The sequence below is a fragment of the Strix aluco genome, chromosome 5 (assembly GCF_031877795.1).
Source record: "Strix aluco isolate bStrAlu1 chromosome 5, bStrAlu1.hap1, whole genome shotgun sequence".
Taxonomy (NCBI): Eukaryota; Metazoa; Chordata; class Aves; order Strigiformes; family Strigidae; genus Strix; species Strix aluco.
The window spans coordinates 65,483,849-65,496,698 of NC_133935.1; the positions used below are offsets into that span (position 1 = coordinate 65,483,849).

At 35.2% G+C, this 12,850-nt stretch overlaps 1 protein-coding gene across 5 annotated transcripts in view; it reads right to left on the reverse strand.

Moving 5' to 3' along the window:
* Positions 1-12,850, reverse strand: part of GRM8 (glutamate metabotropic receptor 8) — a 362,097-nt gene that overhangs the window by 44,148 nt on the left and 305,099 nt on the right. For all 5 annotated transcript variants that reach the window (XM_074827653.1, XM_074827656.1, XM_074827654.1 and 2 more), the window contains one exon: positions 5,206-6,141. In XM_074827653.1, the coding sequence (XP_074683754.1) occupies positions 5,206-6,141 (936 nt within the window). The remainder of the gene's footprint in view (positions 1-5,205; positions 6,142-12,850) is intronic.

The window sequence follows — 12,850 nt, forward strand, 5'->3', positions numbered from 1 at the left end:
TAAGGATTGGGTCACACATCCTAGGAAATGGTCAAATTTAGAAATAATTTAGTTCATGAAATATTTATGTTTGGAAAAACATGAAATAAGAAAACTATATGAAAAGCTTCTCCTTTCTTAACATACGATTTCCAGTGAATGGGAGGGATATTTCTGGTGAATTTTATCTAATTTTCTATGTTCCAAAACATGCAAAAATTCAAGTATTGATACTTTTGTTATATTCCTGCAGGTCCTCCCATATTCTAAAGAGTCTGAAAAAATCAATAACACAGAAATTGAGTCTTGCTTCAGCAGGCTTCTAACTTTGGATCCCGTAGTAATGAAAATTAGAAACTGTTCCAAATATCCCTCAGATTAATTCTCATGCTATGCACAGCGTTGGCACTAAAGATTCTAGTTTAATCAAGCCAAACATTATTCATAAAATGGAAGAAATACTAACATGATAAGTTGTCTTTCTGGACTTTCTCCTGTGATGTGTACTGCATGGACTACCTGCAGATCTAGATCTCTGAATATGATCAGGATTAGAAGAGAATGCTTCGAGGTGAAGAAAAGGCTCAGTGCAGTTTGCTTCATTAACACAGTCTGAGGGATCATTAAGATGCTTTGTTTTCTTACAGTAGCAGGAACACATTTAGCCAAGAATTCATAACATAAACACACACACACACACACACAAATGGTGATTTGTATAAATTTTGTAGAAATATGGGGGAAGTAAGTGGTCTCTACCTGAATTGTCATTAGTAGATGCTTTTGTAAGCTAGAGAGCATACATATCTTACTAGACTGATGGAACCACCTCTCCCTCCCACTGAGAACTGAATATGTTCCTCTTGACAACTACAGCAGTAGTTTACAAGTCAAATTAATATTGGAATATTCTTAGAATTATTTCTATCTTCTTTTAATTTTACTAACAAAATGCTGGATATAAGCATAAGATGCACATGAAAAAATCCAGGATGAAAACAGCTGGAATAGTAAGATCACAAGGATAATAATTTATGGGAAGATTTCTAGCATACATTACAACTTGTTTTGCCTGTATTGAAGTTATGAAAAGAGAACGAACTTGTCAGAATAACTGGAATGTTAAAATTTATCTGTCTTGTTAGATTACACCTTGCAACTGCTTCCGGTGGGAGGAGAAGGAAGAAATCATTCAGCATTTTCTATGGTCCTCTTTCCTTAGCAGAAAGCACAACTTCTTTTCTTTCATAGTATGGGAAACAAGTATTCATCTTCTAATTCAAAACAGAGTATTTCCAGATTAATATAATAAACGATGTCTTTATTATCTGTAAATGAACATGATTTAACCACCTGTCAAAACTGGTAAAAGGAAGAAAATTTTAAAAGTTCAGTTTATCAAATAGGGATGTACTTTAGACAGTCATCTATCCTCAGCTGGGTTTTGTGCAGTCTGCTGTTGTAACTTAATTTTACCCAGAGGTTCATCAAACATCTGTTTTAATCACTCTGCTAATTCAGTCTTTCTTCTGTGGCATTCCATGACATTTCAGACATCTCTATTCCAGATGATCCCAGTACTTTCCAGTGTTTTGCCATGTCACACACATGACATAGATTGAAGGCTATATTCACAGAATGTTTTCTGACAGAATTTCACTCCTTCACCTCTAAAGTACCTAAGTGACATTTATACAGTGTTAGAAAACTGGTGTTTTTATGATACATTTTTCATTCAGTTCAGTGACACACTGGAATAATTTAACTATTTGTACTGGGTTCCTTTCGTAAAGCAGCATCTGTCAAAACAGACTTGATCATGAATGGACAAAATCATGAATTCGACAAAAAAATCACACAGGACTTAAAGTCAATGCTCTTATTGTTCTCTGCAGAATATCTGTAGAAATGACAATCTAAATATGGCATGTTTAATAGCACAGGAGTTTTATATTCTGCTGCTTGAGATTAAGGGCAAACAATAAACATGGAGTATCATAAAAGCCACCAAGTTTGGGTTATGCAAAGTTATTTTGGATTGGTATTTTAACCTTTTGTTAATTGGCCATAGTTATATATTGTTTTTAATTTCTTGAATATTACATAGTAGTTTTTTGAACTTTGTTTTAGTTTTAAACTTACATGTAAACTGAGATAATATATATGAGTAGAAAGAGCATAAAGGACTGTTATAAAGGACCGTTAAAAATGTTACAAATGTCAAGACTATAAATCAACATATTCCCACTGAGTCTTGTCAAGTTACCTTAACTTTTACCATGTTTTCTCTTATGGTTGTGTCACACCATGCAAATTCAGGCATTAAACTCAGCTGTATTAACCACCTAGAGGCCCAAGGTTCCTCATATGCACAGTGAGGAGAGAGGAGTTTCCCATCCTGTGCTTCACAGCAAGAACATATCAGCAAGATTCACAAACTGTATGCAGAAGGGTAATTATGCTTATTTACATGTCCTTTATCATGCATAGTTGAAGTTTGATGGACACCAACACTCAGTTTATGGACTTGTGCTGATTGTACATGCTTATAGTCCTCGAGGTTCTATCCAGAATCTTTTAGCAAATTTACACTTTTGGGAATTGATACAAAGGCCACTAAGTATAAAGATAACCTTTCTATGACAATCTATGAGTTTTGGATCAGACACCTGTTTTTAGCATTAATGGTCCGGTCTTATTTTTTTGTTTATCGGTTGAAAAATTTTGACAGTGAAATAAAAATAAAAGCTTCTCGAGACACTTTCTACTTAATCTGTGTTCATGGAATAGTTAATTACGTAAATATAATCTCTCTTTCAAAAAATGAGTAATGACTTCTGCTGTTGTAAGCACTACAGATGTTTAGGAAAACAGAAGTTCCTCAAAATATTTTTGAGAAGTTTTAACTACTCTTTATGCAAACATAAGTGTGTCTAAAGCTAGCAGTTCAATGAATTGCTAGTTGGAAGTACACCTGGCTTGTAATGAATGCTATGTTAAATTGTATTACTGTCAACATTTTAAAAAAGGAACCACTGCTTTTAAATAGCACTTTAAGTTCCCCAGCTTATTGCTCCATTCCCTCTGAACAAACTCAAGCCATAAAAAAAATTCAGGATTCTAAAATCAACTACACTAGCAAAAGTCTGTTTATTTTGTCTTTCATTTCTTTTATTTCTTTCATAACAAAAAAATATCATAATGCCAATTTCAAATATATTCTATAATGTGTTAGTTTGTTTTTAAAATGCTTCTTTTGGTGTTATGCATTAAGTGAGAAATCTACAAGCAACTTTGAGTTTATTCAGACAATGTATATATGTGTGCACTAAGATATTACATTTTTGTCCTATTCAGATAAACAATTTAATTGTGTGAATACGTGAACTATTATGATGATGTCCATAAGACTCTGTGTAGAAACATGTTTTTATTTTCAGCAAAATGTAGAAGCACTGTGAAAAGAATTATGTGAATTACAGAACTACTGTATTAGCACATTAATTTGGTTTTTTTCCTTGTGAAAGTAATTATCTGAAGAATAACAACTCATTTAGAAAAAAAAGGCAACTAACAAGTGAAATTTAGTGTTAGAAGCTGTGTGATTTAGTATAACTTACGTGTTCAGTCCTCGGTTTCATGAAAGAATTGCAAAAGAGGTGTTCATTAATCTTGTCATTAGAGGACAAAACCAAATCATCCTTTACTACAAGCCAAGGTGAGGCAATGATGTAAATCAAAACTCACTGCATAGTTGCCAGCCAAGTAATATTTTCAGTGTTTCAATACTCAGAAAACCATTTCTTTTGTTATAGGTACTTGCCATAAAACTGATTGGCCCAAGCTGTTAAACCAAAAAGTACCATGTATTTATATAACAAAATATTTTTCTGGCTTAAGCCTACACATATCAAAAAGTCAGAATTTAAATACCATTCACCTAAACATGTTTTCCTATATCAAACAGGATTTTTTATCTTTACTAACTGTATCCATGATATGCCATTACCTTGGTACTCGCTTCCCCTGACTGAATCAAAAAGGCCATGGAAATCAAGCCTGATCCAATTCAGCAAGCCTGCTTACTTCAATTTTTAGTGAGGAAATGTTTTTCTGCCACACTCAGTCTCCCATACAGTTCCTCTGCTTGAATTAGCAGGTCTACTATCAAGCTACACAGACCTGTTTAATTCTGCAGGCAAGAGTGCCCTCTAAACTGGAGACATGTCAAACTTTCTGCAATTATAAGTGGACACATGTTGACTTTTCCAATTAAATTAAAATGTATATTTTAAAACATTATAAAAAACACCTGCTACAAGAAAAGGGGAAAGAGTTTATGGAAAAGACTGATTACTTTAAGTTCTTATTTTTAAGATTTTTCAAATCTCGCAGATTTGTAGTTTTGAAGATTGATGCTAGTATTATTGCTCTTTCCTACCTAACTTGTCATTTTCACCACTATCAGCTGGATAAAAACTCACATAGTCGACATTTACCTCTGCCTTCCCATTAGAACTGAGAGAAGGAAAGTTAAATGTCTGACATGTTTTGTACTGCTCACCATGACTGATATCAGGAAAGATCCATACCAGTTGAACAAGGAATAACATATATCCAAATATGCAACATTTAATTTCTCATTAAAAGATCAGGAAAATGTTTTATTTTTGCTCTGAGATAATAATTAGTGAATTATGCTTCATATGATTTTACACACACTTCAATCACTCCTCTTATTCTGTTGTGTTTTTTTTTTTTTAAATTATACGTGTCAAACAGAGAGAAAAGTAATTCTTTTCATTCTGCCCAGGCATTCTTCTTCATTATTTTAGACAAATGTAAGTTGATCCTCATAGACTTTTGAAATGCAACCATTTCTATCAGATCTGTGGATGATAACAAAGATTTATAGTGCTTCACGAAACAGGCTAGAGCATCACTGAAGGGTAATAATAAACGTTAGAAGAAACAGTCATTTAAGCATATATTGAGAAAATGTCAACATTATTATGCCAGCCACACCATAACCACATTCAGTTTCTTGTGCTAAAATATAGAAAGCTTACCTTTAGAATCATATATTTTATTATCTGTGAATTCTGAGAGTTTGTTTGCAATTATCATTCAGAATTACTCATTTGTAAGAGTGAAAATACTGTAGTGTTATAAGTATTGCGAGATGAAAAAGGATAGTATTTGATTTGTAAACTTATCATCACTTACCTTCTCTGCTGATTGGGCTGTACCAAAAAAGATTGGAATAAAAGCTAACCAAATTATGCAGGTTGTGTACATAGTAAATCCAATGGGTTTTGCTTCGTTGAAGGTCTCTGGAACCCCTCTTGTTTTAATAGCATAAACAGTGCATGTGACCATCAAGAGAATACTGTATCCAAGGGAACAAATGAGAGAAAGATCTGAAATGTCACATTTGAGAACTCCCCTGGCATTTTCTGGTTCAAGTGTCCTTTGCTCTCCATAGTCTACGATGATATGTGGTGGATCAATAGCAAACCAGATGAAGACTCCAATAAGCTGCATTGATATGAGGCTGAAAGTGATCACCAGCTGGGAAGCTGGACTAATAAATTTGGGAGCTGTGACAGACTTTTTACCTTGTTCAAATATTCTGTGAATCCTGTTTGTTTTGGTAAGCAAGGCAGCATAGCTGAAACACATGCCAAGTCCTAAAAAGATCCTTCGAAACGAGCAGACCACTGTATCAGGAGTCGCAATCATTAAAAAAGTAATGGAGTAGCAGAGAAAAATCCCAGTCAAGAGCACATAACTGAGCTCTCGTCCAGAGGCCCTGACAATCGGTGTGTCGTTGTACCGGACAAATGTCACAATCACAAAGGTGGTGGCAATTATACCAAGAATAGCTATGAAGACGGGCACAATGGCCCAGGGAGAATGCCACTCCAGTTTGATTATAGGGATAAGCTGGCAATCTGTACGGTTGGTATTTGGTCTCTTATTAATGGGGCACAGTTCACAGTTGAATTCATCCACCTGGTAATGGTACCCCTCGCAGCGTTCGCAGTGCCAGCAGCAGGGCACTCCCTTTACGGTTTTCTTTCTTTCCCCAGCTTTACAGGGCAGGCTGCAGACAGATGCTGGATGAGTGTGTTGTCTATTAGCCCACTGCATGTCTTCTACCTGTGGGTATAAAAAATTAATGAGCCTTCTATTTTCCCCCATTAATAATATCCTAATCCTGGCCACAGGTTTGTCATAAATCACTACATGCTGACAGTACAAATACAGTTTACCATAATAAGAAACCTGTTTCTTTCCCTTGTATTGACTTTATAAAAAGTGTTAAAAGATTGTGTCCAATAAATCATTTATGCCACAGGCTTGATGAGTGTCATTAGTTTCTATTTGCCTCTTTACTGCTGACCAAATTGACGTTTGTGAAGATATTTATTGACTCCAGGCTAGTTTAAAAGCAAAAAACCCTGTACACAGTGCTTTAAAAGTTAATCACATGCAAATATAAATACCACTAGTTCTCAAACATCTAATTACAAAATAAGGCTATGTGAGTTTTAGATAAGTTTCTGGTACAGTAAAAAAATAGATTAAAATCTCCTTGCATCAGCTCTGGCAGAACAAAGAGTGCCAGAAAAAAAATCCATGATGCCACTTCTTCCATGAATGTGGATATTTTATACTTTTCCACTTTCTAAGTCATGAAATGCACAAGCATGTTTTGTTTACATTTCTAGAAGATAAAAATGAGTATATCCTGCTTTCTGAATAATAATGGCAAAAATCATCATGGCTATTGCTTTAGTCCTCCTGTTTTAAAATGTTCAAGAATCTGTACAGAACAGATACACACAATTCAGTCTTTTGGAAAGTCCAGATTTCTCCACATCAGCACAATAACAAAATACACTTTTTTCATCCACGTATCTATTCTTCCTGCATGGCCTCCAAATAAAATCCTAATAGGAAACTCATGGATTTAAAGCTTCTCCTGCTTAAAATTATCACTGTTTGGTCCCAGCCCACCTTAGCCCATCCTTAGTAACACCGTGTTTTGCCAGACATCGTGCTGAGTGAACCAGAGCAGTGTGTGGAGCAAAGAGCTACTTGTAGGCACCAGGCTCACTCTGTGCTGCTCCCATGCTCCACCTTTCATTCTTTTGTTAGGTGGAAAGCACACAAGGACAAAGGAGTTTCCTTGTTCTTGTCTATTAAGTACTTAGCACTTTTGAATCATTTGTAGGCTTTATTTATAAGTGAAACAGCAATAACAAAACTTCACGCGTCAGGAATGTTTTCAGTTCCTTCTGGAGGAGGACAGAATGGGGACAGCTTATCAAGAGGGATAATTCTGGCTTTAACGATTTATTTTTCCAGCAATTTTTCAACAGCTTTGAGAGACAATCACAATGTAACATTGCCGACCTCATTTGCCTTCCTCAGAGAGCTGGAGCACTGGTTACAGCACCACACAGGGTGAATAAAGCAGCAACAAGCAGCCAGGCTCTTTGTCTCCTCTGTCTGCACAGTGTAGGACTTTGCCACTCAAATTCACCACAACTTCATCACTCAAGGGGCAAAAAAGGGACCACACAGTAACAAGGAGACAAGAAACTTGCTCATACAACCAGCTCTGTGAATCCTCAGTCACTCAAGGACTTCAGTGGGGTTTGGATTGCTTCTGAACCTACAGAAGTTAACCATATTTTCTATTAAGGACTGTGATAATTACACAAGATGCAGCATCTGGTGACTATCTAAAAGGAAATAATTTTAGCAATTAGCTTCCTAAAAACCATAAGAATAACCCAGTTGCATGAAACAGCTTTGATAGAGCCCTAGCAGAGCACTCGACACTAAGAAAATATTCACCTCTGTTACAATCTCCTGGTTTTAATCACTGAAATTCTCAAAGCCTGCATAACCCCTACTGTTTCATCAACTAGACAAGAGAGAAAACATGTTATGATTAAATCAGTGTGATAGCAAAGACATATTCTCCTTCACAGTGTTGTTAGGAGAATAAATACATCAAAGCTTGTGATTTAGTCAGATACTATGATAATGGGGGCAACAGGAGGCCATGGTCATTAATCCAGATCTGTGGATAAGTTTGGGATGACTCAAAAAAAGAAGAGTACTGCATATTTGCCAGATTATAGCACACAATACAGAATCAGCGGGAGAGTACACAACACCTGATGCAGCATAAACTTAGAATGGCATGGACAGGCAATATCTAATCTGGCAGAAAGCCTGACAGGATAAAGCTAAGGTATCCAATTTTTTTAACACATTTGAACTAGCAAAGTGGGTTTACACAAGATCAGCATTTAATACCATGAGGCTACAGTGTTTCTTATCTGGCATTAAGCATCCTAAAGCCACATTTACTGTATTGTGAATCCATGGCTTAGATAGGTACACAGAATTCCTTTGCATCTTTCAGAGTTTATACCTTAATAAAAGAAAAAAAGAAAAAAAAATAACCTTTTAATGTACAATTACTTACAATTTTGCATACTTTTGTCTTGACAGTGCTTTAATTGACTAAAAACGTGCTTACAAACTCCTTCTGGTTGGCAATACATTCAAGTACCTCAGGTTATGCATTCCAGTGGCCACAACTGATAATAAATTCTTATTTCTGAAGGTCACTGGTAAAGATTCATATTATGTTTTTCATTCTAGTACATCTGACACAAACTACACAAGATATAATTTTCAGCATGGCAATACAGGGTTATGAATGTTGGAAAACTCACTAGCTAGACAAACTTGAGTCTTTTCTTCTTTTTAAAATTAATTATGAATATAAGCACTATTAGTTACTAGCAATGGAATGATTCAAACAAGAATGGACTCTTAAAGCATAAAAAAAATTCTAAATCAATGTAGAGAAGAACCAGAAGGAATGGCTGGTGCGGGTGCATTTTACAAGGTATACAAGTTATGTTTTACAACCTGTCTTGTCTGGATTACTTTTTTTAGGTGAAACACACAGTTACATTTAGGTTGACCTACATTACTAGAAAGTTCTTAACAAAAATGTTATGAGTTCTTGCTCATGCGGTTTTTTATTTCATTTTGTATCTAACAAGAAAGAGAATATATATTCCCAAGAAATGTTGGCCAGTGTTTGAAATTGGAGATTCCCTTTAAGACACTTGCAGATCTGAGAAAATTCTGGCATTGTAGGATTTAACTCTGGAAGTGGGTGCAAAGATGGGATTCTCCCATGAACCCAACCATCCTGACAATTCAGTTCATAGCTACATTAACAAGCAACATGGCATAGTAATAGTCAATTTGTGGAGCAAAGGTGTTGGCTCTGAGGGCTTGATGTTCACATTGGTCAGTATTTGAAATTAGAGACTGGAAGGAAGGTTATGCTGAACTAACTTTGGCATAGTTCGGTGGACTGAACACCCGGTAATGATTAAAGAAGATTAGATGTCCTTCTGGAAAGCATCTTCTATTTTCATTTCACCCAAAAGCAATCCAATTCACATAGCCTGAGACCCACTCCACAACGAGCAAGCGTGCTAAGTGGGAATAATTAGCAGATTCATTTCAAAAGCAGACTTTTGACTGAAAACAAAATGTCAACGTGTGTACACCCTCAGACTGCTACTTAGACAATACTGTAATCGAGGCAGAGTAAAAGGCAGGGGAAACTATACCTCACAGTGAGCACTGCTTGCTTTTATTAGATCCAAACAAGTCTGCTAAGGGTTTCTGTATGTTCAGCAATTAAAAACTGAAAAGTCATCCTACTTCTGGTTATCATCTGGTTCATTCCTGGCTATCCATAAACTGCAGCAGTCTTTGCCTGTAACATATTTTTGAGCTCTTATTTTGCATAATATAAATGTAATAAGGAAATCCAGTACATGACATAATTACAGAAATGGTTTTAAAGCTCTATCAGTTTTTTCAGTCACTGAATGTATATACCAAAGGATCCGGCTTCTTGAACCTGTGCAGAAGATTCACCTGGTCATTATTTTTCTGTCCTTAGGTTGTAGTACTATTGATCCCACTTCTTCTCTGAGATTAACTTTAGACAATAAATTACAGTAGAAACTGTAGAAAGTGAAGGAGGATCATTTGGGAACATAGACCTAGAGACATTGCATAATTTTCAAAACTGCTGAAAACCTGTAATAGTCATATGCTTTAAAGGGAGTTGCTGGATGCTCAGCCTCTTTCGAAAATCATATTTTTTTATGTAGACATAAACACATGTCAGCGAAACTTTCAAAAGTGCCAAGGGGAACTTGTTCAATCCAGCTAATTCATTTAAATGGGAGCTAAGTGCTTTATCTGTTTAAGTGATAAATCCCACTATGTTTCCATCTGCAGATTTCGCAATCTAAATATTTTGGAAAACCTGACCCAAAGTGGTCTAGAAATTCAAATGTTACAAAACTAACTTCAGGGGAGCTTAGCTTTAGGCACACATTTTTTAAAATTTCTCATGTGGGAAAGAAACTGACAAAGCCAAAGCCAGACAAAAGAAAGGCAGAAAAGGGGGTTTTTGACATTGATAAAGAATGAAAAAGTTCTGCATCTCTTCAGCCCTTACTGATCAAAGTATCTGTGTATACAGCACTCTTTATACTGCTCAGACCCTGCTAAGGCTGGGTGAGTCTCAGATTATTAAGCAGCCTTAGGTAAACATGGTTTCTAGACAGCTTATTTTGTCACCTTCATTTTCATGTGACATCTTCTAGCTGCTGTTCACTGTAGTATGACACATGACAATGCACAATTCATTGTAAAATGTATCCGAATTCATCATCTAAGTCAGATGGAGTGGAATAGCCTAGCTCTGTATCTGCTATTAATAATAGTTTAAACATCATTATTAATTTTGAGTAGCTTCTCTGGGTTTGGAAAGTGCCTGATAGATTGATGTGCTATCATGAAATACCTCACATTCCCCTAAGATGAGGCTCTATTTTCTACTATTTCAATACTTACTGGAGTGACAACATCAGGAAGAGTATGACAGCATGTCTAAGACACATACTCATTTTCTATTAAATGCATCATGATACAAAAAGAGAATGGCTTCATTGCTATTTAAATAGACATAAAAATCATCTCTATATGAGATAACTGCTTGACGGAGCTGCAATTTGCTTTAATTTGCAGCACTAAGACTCACAGTTCACTAAACCATTAAAATACAGACAAAATGCCATTTCATATCAAAACCAAGTAAACACCTCTATCCTTCATGAACATTATAAAAACAATTTCCTCTAATATCTAATAATAAACCTGAAAATTAATGATGTGAAAACTGTGCTAAAACAAGATGATATTTACATGACACAGTACAAGTAGCACATTCACATTCCTGGCACCTATGTTCTTCCAATAATCAACTCATTCATTTAGCAATGCCTTCAGCAACCAGAGGAGACTGATCAAAAGTGCTGTTAATAGGTCACATATCATTTATGTGTACAAACCCACTCTGTTTTCCATTCTTAATAATCATGGAAAAATTCATCACTTTCATAATTCAGCAACCACTGACAATATAAAGGCACCTGGACAGCCTTTAGAGAGTTTATATCAAGCATATTGGTGGATAATATTTCAATGTATCTGATTATGATATATTATCACTTATAGGAATTTTCATTTTTGAAATATTCTCTCAGAGCTAGGCATTTATTAAAAATAATTAAAAATATGTGTTTAATGATATTATTGTAATGAATGGAATTATACAAGATCTGGACAGAGGAATGCAAGTAGTGCATTCTATCAGAGTTGTGGGAGCAGGCAAACATCTTCTTTTGTAGGCAGTTAGCCAAGACTTTCAGAAGCATCAAGGTTCTCACATATAAATTCATATGGTTTTTAATAGATATTCAGATTCTTAGTTATAAAAATCACAAAGAACTGAAATATCATCTCCAGCTGTCACTAAGAGTTGTTCTTATTTTTGTCTCAAGTTCCTGGAAGTATTTCTCTTCTGACAAAAAGCTTCATCAGAGGAGCGTAGCAAGTGAATGAATTAAAGCAATTTAGTCTAATATTTAGCTTTTTTAATTGTCTAATGCATTTATTCTCACAGTAAAAGTTCAAGTCTCTAATGTACCTTGTCCAATCAAGTCATCTGAACCATCAAAAACCAAAATTAAACTGAAACTTGTTCAACTAAAGTGAATTCATTATAAGGCTAAATATAATGATAATTGCATTCAGTCTGCCAGACAGATTTTATCCCTTTAGAGAAAAGCTAGTTGCACTTACAGACTAAACTTACAAATATTTAAACAGGCATGTACAGAAGGGTAATAAGGACAAAAAATACAGTTTTAAATTAAAAAACAAAACACAGAATGAATCTAGATTGTCAATGGCAGCATAAAATCACTATCATTACCAAATTTGCCATAATTACTGTAAATTGTTTACTTTATTTACCACATACAGATGTTTTCCTAGCAATTGAGATGTCATTTTCTGGAATTTCAGACACAGACATTCCTAGAGGTTTGCAAAGAACATGGGATCCTATCTTTGGTTTTACAATATACTGGTAGAAAATTAATGCAGTCAAATATCAGTTTGAAGAGGAGTCTGAGAAGCTTGATCAGATGCAGTGACCATTAAAGGACCAGTCTGAAATACTACAAGGAAATAATTATTTCTTTTTTTCTTTAGGGACAGAAGCCAGATTGTTACAACCCAGATGCAAGCTGATATATCCTAACTGTGAATCCACCTGCCCAAAGTTCCTCCTAGGCACACCACTTACCATCTCTATCTCACAGCTTCCCTAAAGGAAAAACAAAGACAGTTAAATTTACTGTAATTTAAATTTGAATACCTATTTACATGCATTTAT